The 9,049-nt window shown below is 38.1% G+C and overlaps 2 protein-coding genes across 2 annotated transcripts; both read right to left on the bottom strand.

The window, feature by feature from the left end:
* Positions 1-318: 318 nt before the first annotated feature.
* Positions 319-3,062, bottom strand: LOC111434033 (subtilisin-like protease SBT5.4). Its single transcript, XM_023071330.1, has 6 exons — positions 3,038-3,062; positions 2,486-2,597; positions 1,844-2,396; positions 1,375-1,715; positions 1,182-1,296; positions 319-1,109 (listed from the first exon to the last, which is right to left on the bottom strand). The coding sequence occupies exons 1-6, from the start codon at positions 3,060-3,062 to the stop codon at positions 351-353; spliced, it is 1,905 nt and encodes a 634-aa protein (XP_022927098.1). The 3' UTR covers positions 319-350.
* A 991-nt stretch (positions 3,063-4,053) lies between these two features.
* On the bottom strand, positions 4,054-7,152 carry LOC111434032 (subtilisin-like protease SBT5.4). The gene is made up of 9 exons (XM_023071329.1): positions 7,075-7,152; positions 6,865-6,974; positions 6,695-6,792; positions 6,431-6,595; positions 6,188-6,299; positions 5,546-6,098; positions 5,077-5,417; positions 4,885-4,999; positions 4,054-4,812 (listed from the first exon to the last, which is right to left on the bottom strand). Exons 1-9 carry the CDS (start codon positions 7,150-7,152, stop codon positions 4,054-4,056), a joined length of 2,331 nt encoding a protein of 776 aa, XP_022927097.1.
* Positions 7,153-9,049: the final 1,897 nt, after the last annotated feature.

Below are 9,049 nucleotides of genomic sequence, written 5' to 3'. Positions count from 1 at the left end.
ACAAAATTCAGTGTCGAATAAAATCTAATCTATACGAAAGACGTAAAGATTTAGGCACTGTACCACACAGAGACTTATGAAACAGTGAAAAGAAACTGTTTGTTTCAATAATTGATTAAACAACAATGGATTAACTAAAAAGGAAAAAGGGGAAGGTTTAAAATAAAAAGAAAGAATTCCTAAGAACTAATTCTAAAAAGGAAAAAGGGGAATGTTTAAAATAAAAAGAAAGAATTCCTGAGAACTAATTCATATCGGAAAGAAAAAAAAAAAAAAAAAAAAACCTATATGATTTCAGCAACAAAAAAATCAAAACTTAGAAATCTAGTAACCCTCCTAATAAAATGGGTTCAGAAAAAGCTAGAAGAAACAACAATTGGGCTCCTAACAAAGTGTTTGTCGTCCGTCCAAATCAACGTACCATAACCAATTTGACCCTCCGCCACAGCTCCTGTCATCGTCAATTCAAACCCCTTCTCCTCTCCAATCTTCTCAAACTTCAAAACGTTTGGCTTCACTGAAACCTTAACTCCTTCTGGCTGTTGGACTCTAACTCTGTAAACCCCCGGCATGCCAACATTCTTCAGCCTTCTAGAAACGGTGACACTCCCAGTTAAGTTCTGAACCCCAATAGAAGGGTAATTAAAGTTCAAAATAGAACCAGAAACAGGGCATTTGAAATTGCCATCGGTGAATACTCGAAGGTTCTTCTCCGTGTAGCCGCTGGCGCAGAGGAATTCCAAGTAATCGTTAGGGGAAAGGTCGTAGACAAGGCCGGGGTCGATGGCGCCAGTGGGGCGGATGTGCCCTGACCCGTATACGAACGGGGTGGCTGGAGCAAAGATAGGGGAGCCGCCGTCGAGCATGAGGTTCATTGTGTTGTCGCTAACTCTAGCGGAGGTCATTATGGCAGATTTGATGGCAGCAGGGCTCCATTCGGGGTGGAGAGCTTTGAGGAGGCCGACAATGCCAGAGACATGGGGACAGGACATGGAGGTCCCCGACATTGTTATGTATGGAACTGCTCTGTTGTCGAATGGCTCCCCTGTTGGGCTCACGGCGCCGGAGAACGCCGCGATTATGTTCACTCCCGGCGCTGTCACGTCCGGCTGCAAAGAATTAGAAACTCATGAGCTCTGTTCTTGATAATCTCAAATGGGTGTCGTAATTCATAACCAAACCTTGATAATTTCCGGTGAAACGATGTTGGGTCCTCTGGATGAGAAAGCCGCCATTGTCGGAGAAGGTTTGGTATTAACTTTAGACGACGGCGGGATCAAATATCCCATCGGATTTCTGTCAAAAACAACAACAATTAGAGAAAGATTCCGACAAAGATTCATAAAGAAGTAAATAAATTGTATTTTTTTTTACTTCGTGGAATAGATGTACGAGAAAACAGCTTGGCCGTCATTGTAATTGATATGGGAAGTTGGAAGAACATGGAGATCGGCCATGATTTCAAATCCACTAAGCCTATCATTGCAGAGAATCATTCCGACAGCACCGGCGAGGAGGGCTTGCATTCCTTTGTCAATTCTCGAAGAACCCCCTCTCAAGCAAACCAAGATCTTCCCTTTCACTTTAGAATGATCCAACGTTTCCGGTTTGCAGAGAATGGAGTCCTGGGCAAAGGCAGTCGTCGCTTTCGCCTGAGCTCCCGTTATCAATGGGTATAGCTTTCTTCCCGCTAATGGATTCGAAAGGCTCGATCCCTAATCACCGAGAACAAATTTTATGTTCAACCAAACGAGGACAAATAAGATATTATGTCTACATATTTTCCTATCAATTATTATATATATGGAAACGGTAATTCATGACTAAATATTTTTAAACAAACCGTGAAGCGTTGTCCGTTTCCAAGTTCAATGGGCGCCTGGAATTCACGGTCCAAAGTGCTAGCCCCGACTGTCAAAATCCACGGAGCAATATTAGAAGCAGTCGCCATGCTCGGGCCGGAGTTTCCGGCGGAGCACACAACGGGGATTCCTTTCTTTAGTGCATGAAAGGAACCAATGGCAATGATATCATCATAGTATTCGGCTGGTGGACTGCCGATGGAAAGCGAAAGGACATCGACGCCGTCGTGGATGGCATGATCAAATGCCTCGGCAACGTCGGCGTCAAAGCAGCCACCAATGTTAGGAAGCGGCCAGCAGACCTTATAGGCAGCAACGCGGGCCTTGGGAGAGCCGCCCTTGGCAGTTCCGATACCGGACCCAAATACGCTAACGTTGGAGACATAACTGCCGCCAGCCGTCGACAGCGTGTGGGATCCATGACCTTTGTAGTCGCGCGTGGAGTTGACGATCAATGGGAGTTCCTCCATTAAATTTTGGGATTTCAAGTACGCGAGTGCCCCTTGGTTGAAATACTTTGCTCCGATTAATTTCCTGTGTTAATCATAATGAATGGAGTTAATCACCCTTTAATTTGAATTAAAAATAATAATAAAATATCAAATTATGATTAACAATTGTACCGGTTGCAAGGCACTCCATCAGGGGTTTTATCCATGCAGCCTCCTTTCCACCTCGATGGCACGCCTCCAACTATGCCTTGTTCTCCAAAACTCTTGGACTCCGGCCATACACCTATTTTTTTGTTTTNTTTAATAAACTTAGGATAGGATGTTTTTAATTTAAACGTTTGTTTATTTATGTATTTATTTATTTATGTATTTTGTGTCATTTTTAAAGGTGTTTTCAAAACACGTCCATGGCTGTGTTTTTAGCTTAAGGTTAGCTGAAGGTTAAGTTTTATGAAATTTTTAGCTGAAAGTTAGCTGAAGGTTAAGTTTTATGAAATTTTAAATGAAGTAATTCCGCATTCAATGTTTATGATATGTAAGTAGAAAATTTCGAGTTGTTACAAAAAGATTCTTCCCTAGTACTTGGAAATGGAAACTCGATCCAAGCTTGGCCCCTCTCACACTATTTTGAATTAGGAACTTGTCTCTTTTTTTTTTATTATCTGTATCTATCTCTTGGTGACCTCTCTTCGATTAAAATACAATAAGCTCAAAAGGCCTAACATGATGGTAGCAGAAAAATTACCATCCGCAAAGTCTTAAGACCATGTATGGAGGCCGACGCCTGCCAGTGCTGAAAAGTCAAGTNCAAAGTGGAAGAATGAAACAAATTATGCTGAGCTTGACGAAGAAGATGAGATGCTGCTAATGGCCTATGTAAAACTCCATGGATCAAAGAGAAGTGACGTCTGGTTCTAAGATTTGGGTTGCTCAAGTCACATGACGGGTAATGAAAACATGTTTTCAAGCTTAGATAAACTTTTACTCACAGTGTCAAGCTTGGAAATAATACCAGAATGAAAGTGTCTTGAAGTTCAGGTGTTCAATATACTTCTCCAATGGTATAACGATTTTCTTGCAAAAACAATTTTACAGTACTGTTAAAAAATGGAATATGCAGTATTTATCATTCACAGACAAGGAAAATAGCAGAATCAATTATGAGTGTAAACCGAATGTTCATTTTGCTTGCAAAGTCATCAATCCCAACAACTGAAGAGATGCCTCCAAGCCTCTAATATAGATCAATCAACACTTTGGTACTATCGTNGTAGCAGAAAAATTACCATCCGCAAAGTCTTAAGACCATGTATGGAGGCCGACGCCTGCCAGTGCTGAAAAGTCAAGTCGATGACCTGATAACAGGGAAGCAGGTGGCAAGCCCCAATAACAAAATTCAGTGTCGAATAAAATCTAATCTATACGAAAGACGTAAAGATTTAGGCACTGTACCACACAGAGACTTATGAAACAGTGAAAAGAAACTGTTTGTTTCAATAATTGATTAAACAACAATGGATTAACTAAAAAGGAAAAAGGGGAAGGTTTAAAATAAAAAGAAAGAATTCCTAAGAACTAATTCTAAAAAGGAAAAAGGGGAATGTTTAAAATAAAAAGAAAGAATTCCTGAGAACTAATTCATATCGGAAAGAAAAAAAAAAAAAAAAAAAAAAATATATGATTTCAGCAACAAAAAAATCAAAACTTAGAAATCTAGTAACCCTCCTAATAAAATGGGTTCAGAAAAAGCTAGAAGAAACAACAATTGGGCTCCTAACAAAGTGTTTGTCGTCCGTCCAAATCAACGTACCATAACCAATTTGACCCTCCGCCACAGCTCCTGTCATCGTCAATTCAAACCCCTTCTCCTCTCCAATCTTCTCAAACTTCAAAACGTTTGGCTTCACTGAAACCTTAACTCCTTCTGGCTGTTGGACTCTAACTCTGTAAACCCCCGGCATGCCAACATTCTTCAGCCTTCTAGAAACGGTGACACTCCCAGTTAAGTTCTGAACCCCAATAGAAGGGTAATTAAAGTTCAAAATAGAACCAGAAACAGGGCATTTGAAATTGCCATCGGTGAATACTCGAAGGTTCTTCTCCGTGTAGCCGCTGGCGCAGAGGAATTCCAAGTAATCGTTAGGGGAAAGGTCGTAGACAAGGCCGGGGTCGATGGCGCCAGTGGGGCGGATGTGCCCTGACCCGTATACGAACGGGGTGGCTGGAGCAAAGATAGGGGAGCCGCCGTCGAGCATGAGGTTCATTGTGTTGTCGCTAACTCTAGCGGAGGTCATTATGGCAGATTTGATGGCAGCAGGGCTCCATTCGGGGTGGAGAGCTTTGAGGAGGCCGACAATGCCAGAGACATGGGGACAGGACATGGAGGTCCCCGACATTGTTATGTATGGAACTGCTCTGTTGTCGAATGGCTCCCCTGTTGGGCTCACGGCGCCGGAGAACGCCGCGATTATGTTCACTCCCGGCGCTGTCACGTCCGGCTGCAAAGAATTAGAAACTCATGAGCTCTGTTCTTGATAATCTCAAATGGGTGTCGTAATTCATAACCAAACCTTGATAATTTCCGGTGAAACGATGTTGGGTCCTCTGGATGAGAAAGCCGCCATTGTCGGAGAAGGTTTGGTATTAACTTTAGACGACGGCGGGATCAAATATCCCATCGGATTTCTGTCAAAAACAACAACAATTAGAGAAAGATTCCGACAAAGATTCATAAAGAAGTAAATAAATTGTATTTTGTTTACTTCGTGGAATAGATGTACGAGAAAACAGCTTGGCCGTCATTGTAATTGATATGGGAAGTTGGAAGAACATGGAGATCGGCCATGATTTCAAATCCACTAAGCCTATCATTGCAGAGAATCATTCCGACAGCACCGGCGAGGAGGGCTTGCATTCCTTTGTCAATTCTCGAAGAACCCCCTCTCAAGCAAACCAAGATCTTCCCTTTCACTTTAGAATGATCCAACGTTTCCGGTTTGCAGAGAATGGAGTCCTGGGCAAAGGCAGTCGTCGCTTTCGCCTGAGCTCCCGTTATCAATGGGTATAGCTTTCTTCCCGCTAATGGATTCGAAAGGCTCGATCCCTAATCACCGAGAACAAATTTTATGTTCAACCAAACGAGGACAAATAAGATATTATGTCTACATATTTTCCTATCAATTATTATATATATGGAAACGGTAATTCATGACTAAATATTTTTAAACAAACCGTGAAGCGTTGTCCGTTTCCAAGTTCAATGGGCGCCTGAAATTCACGGTCCAAAGTGCTAGCCCCGACTGTCAAAATCCACGGAGCAATATTAGAAGCAGTCGCCATGCTCGGGCCGGAGTTTCCGGCGGAGCACACAACGGGGATTCCTTTCTTTAGTGCATGAAAGGAACCAATGGCAATGATATCATCATAGTATTCGGCTGGTGGACTGCCGATGGAAAGCGAAAGGACATCGACGCCGTCGTGGATGGCATGATCAAATGCCTCGGCAACGTCGGCGTCAAAGCAGCCACCAATGTTAGGAAGCGGCCAGCAGACCTTATAGGCAGCAACGCGGGCCTTGGGAGAGCCGCCCTTGGCAGTTCCGATACCGGACCCAAATACGCTAACGTTGGAGACATAACTGCCGCCAGCCGTCGACAGCGTGTGGGATCCATGACCTTTGTAGTCGCGCGTGGAGTTGACGATCAATGGGAGTTCCTCCATTAAATTTTGGGATTTCAAGTACGCGAGTGCCCCTTGGTTGAAATACTTTGCTCCGATTAATTTCCTGTGTTAATCATAATGAATGGAGTTAATCACCCTTTAATTTGAATTAAAAATAATAATAAAATATCAAATTATGATTAACAATTGTACCGGTTGCAAGGCACTCCATCAGGGGTTTTATCCATGCAGCCTCCTTTCCACCTCGATGGCACGCCTCCAACTATGCCTTGTTCTCCAAAACTCTTGGACTCCGGCCATACACCTATTTTTTTGTTTTAAACAAAAAAAGAATATATTTAATTTATCTAGTTTTTTAATTTACACAGAACCCAAATAGAATCTACTAACTCGAACAACTCTTATATGAAGAAGTAAGAGATAATATATATTTACCTGAGTCAAGATTGGCGATAATAACATCTTCTCCAAATCTAGCCTTCCTCCAAGGAGAAGAAGAAGGAATAACATCATTCTTCTCCAAATGCATGGACTCCCATGAATGAGTTGTGTGTAACTCTTTAGCTTTGTTTGGCAGCACTGCTGCTACTTCTGGGTGCTCTGTCCCATAAATAATTATTAATTATTATTTAAATATATATTTAATTATTAATTATTATTTAAATATATATAGTAAAGTTAAAATAGTTTAGTATTTACTTGCAAGTTTGGTGGCCTCCTCCTCCTCTAGAATGGCTGCAAACCCATTGATGTGGTTCTTATACGAGTAAAAAATTGCATCTTTTGCCTTTCCAGAACTGAAAATTTTCCATTTTTGTTAATTCAAAATAATAATAATATAATAACAAAATAAAAATCGAACTTCAAACCTCCCCAAGAAGGATCCGAGCAATTTGTGATGGGAATCGACCGCTCTTTGAAGATCTACTGCTGATACCTCTAACCCATGTGAATGAGATCCTAATAACACAATATAGGACTGAAATCCAAAAAAAATAAAATTAGGGTTGAAAAAAATAAAAAAACATTAGGCTTTTATTTGACACAAAGCAAATGATTTACCAAGCAAATGACATTACCTTTTTGACAGCAATGACCGGTGATATTAACCAAAAGAACCCGAACAACATAAAGATGAAATTAGTAGGAATGTTCATCTTTCAGTATTTTTCACTCTCTCCAAGAAATTATCAATATTTTTCACCCTCTAGAAATTATCAGTATTTTTCACTCACTGAAAAATTAATGGTCACTGCTCCTCCTTATAAAGAGAAAAATTTGGGATATTATTAAATTAAATTAAAAATATTTATTTGATTGATTACGTTTTAGATTTTTTTTGTTGGTATAATTAAATAAATTTAAATATGAAGAAATAAGGTGTTTTTTATTTTCTAATTTTAAATATGAAGTAGATATGAAATCTAAAAAAGGACTGAATTTTCAAATCTGTCTCAGATATTTACTCTGATTTAATTTTAATTGGATTAGTTGCGTTAGGTTTTATTTAACACAATTTATGCTTTATTTACTAAATCTTAACTGTTTAAAACTATTTTCACTGTTTTTTTTAATAATTATTTTAATTTTATCAATCACTTGATAAAGATAATTTAATTTAAAAAAATATTATTTAACGACTCTAATTTATTTATTTATTATTATATCTAATGAATAATGTAAAGTATTAATGTAAATATGAAAATTTTAAAAATATTAAAATAAATGTTAGTTAGACAAATGAGTTAAATGCTGAGAAAACAAATATATTTATTAAAAACCAAAAATTAGGATCAATGGGTTTTGAAAATATTTTTGTTTTGAAGATTAAAATTCTCATAAAACCTTAATTATTTTATAAAAATAACCTTTAAACTTTAAAAAATTTAATTAATATCCTTCCATTATTAAAAATAAAATACCCACGAAACTTTAAAATCACATTTAACACCTCCAAACTTTATAAAAAGATTTAAAAGTGTTGTTACCGTCAATATATAGACGAAAACCGTCTGACAATACTTTATTAATCACACCAATGTTTTTAAGTTTTTTTAACCAAAAGTTTAAGGTTCTTAAATCCTATCTACACCTACATCATGTAGAGCTTTTAATTTTTTTTTTCTATCTATTTAAGAGTATTAATGTTAATTTTAAAATTAATTTTAATTTTGTCTTTATACCAAGTTTATTTTAACTGCTTCAAAATCAACGGTCTGGATCTCGTAAAGAAACTGATCACCGGGACAAAAACTTGGATATGTTTCAGTTGTATGATCTTCATTCGTTTAACATAACTCTGTGATTTGATTTCAAGTTTTTGGGAAATTTAATGAAAGCAAGTATAATAGTTCCTATGATATAAATTTAGTTAGGAAATGTATTTTATATAGAATCAATTTATTTTTTCTTTTTTAACCTCTTACGTGCATAATTTGGTGATATTTTTTTAGGAATTGCTTCATAGTATATTTTATCTTATTTTGAGGATTTTGTTAGTTGTATATTTTGTAGATTTTATCTTATTTTCATAATTTAGTTAGTACACCTTTGAGATTTACAGTTTCTTTGTTTGAGATTCGAGGATTTTATTGACAGGGCTAAGTTAAGGCATGACTCTGATACCATACTAGAAACCATGTACTTCCATGATGGTATGATATTGCCCACTTTGAGTATAACCTCTCATGTCTTTGCTTTGTGCTTCCCTAAAAGGCGTGGATGATGTGAAACTCCCTCCCAACCATCCTCAACCTTCTTAACAAAAGACCAATTTCTAGCTATCTTAAATCTCCACCAAAGACTATCATACAATATTCCGTTGAGAGAAGTTTCCATAAGCATAACGACATTCATAGTGTCCCAAATTTGTATGGCAGCTTCTTTATTGGAACAGTCTCCACCAATATTACATGTCATGCATTTCATGTTGTTTACGTTGAAAATTATAGTACCGTTCATACCAGAATCATCCAGAAATATCACAAACGTCATAAGCACAACACATCACATCATACCAAAGAGCGTACATTCACATTTCATAAGTTTACGTAT

The sequence above is a fragment of the Cucurbita moschata genome, unplaced genomic scaffold (genome assembly GCF_002738365.1).
Source record: "Cucurbita moschata cultivar Rifu unplaced genomic scaffold, Cmos_1.0 Cmo_Scf00044, whole genome shotgun sequence".
NCBI lineage: Eukaryota > Viridiplantae > Streptophyta > Magnoliopsida > Cucurbitales > Cucurbitaceae > Cucurbita > Cucurbita moschata.
Note: the sequence above shows the minus strand (reverse complement) of the source record. Positions and strands in the feature narration are given on the sequence as shown.

What these genes read in the sequence shown, in the direction of transcription:
- LOC111434033 (XM_023071330.1), bottom strand. Translation starts at nt 3,062, where the DNA reads ATGGTAATTTTTCTGCTACCATCAT. An exon ending in AATTTTTCTGCTACCATCAT is followed by an intron (nt 2,598 to 3,037) that starts GTTAGGCCTTTT and finishes ACAAAAAAATAG; the next exon opens with GTGTATGGCCGGAGTCCAAG. An exon ending in TCGTACATCTATTCCACGAA is followed by an intron (nt 1,297 to 1,374) that starts GTAAAAAAAAAT and finishes TGTTTTTGACAG; the next exon opens with AAATCCGATGGGATATTTGA.
- LOC111434032 (XM_023071329.1), bottom strand. Translation starts at nt 7,152, where the DNA reads ATGAACATTCCTACTAATTTCATCTTTATGTTGTTCGGGTTCTTTTGG. An exon ending in TATCGCCAATCTTGACTCAG is followed by an intron (nt 6,300 to 6,430) that starts GTAAATATATAT and finishes ACAAAAAAATAG; the next exon opens with GTGTATGGCCGGAGTCCAAG. An exon ending in TTTCACCGGAAATTATCAAG is followed by an intron (nt 4,813 to 4,884) that starts GTTTGGTTATGA and finishes AATTCTTTGCAG; the next exon opens with CCGGACGTGACAGCGCCGGG.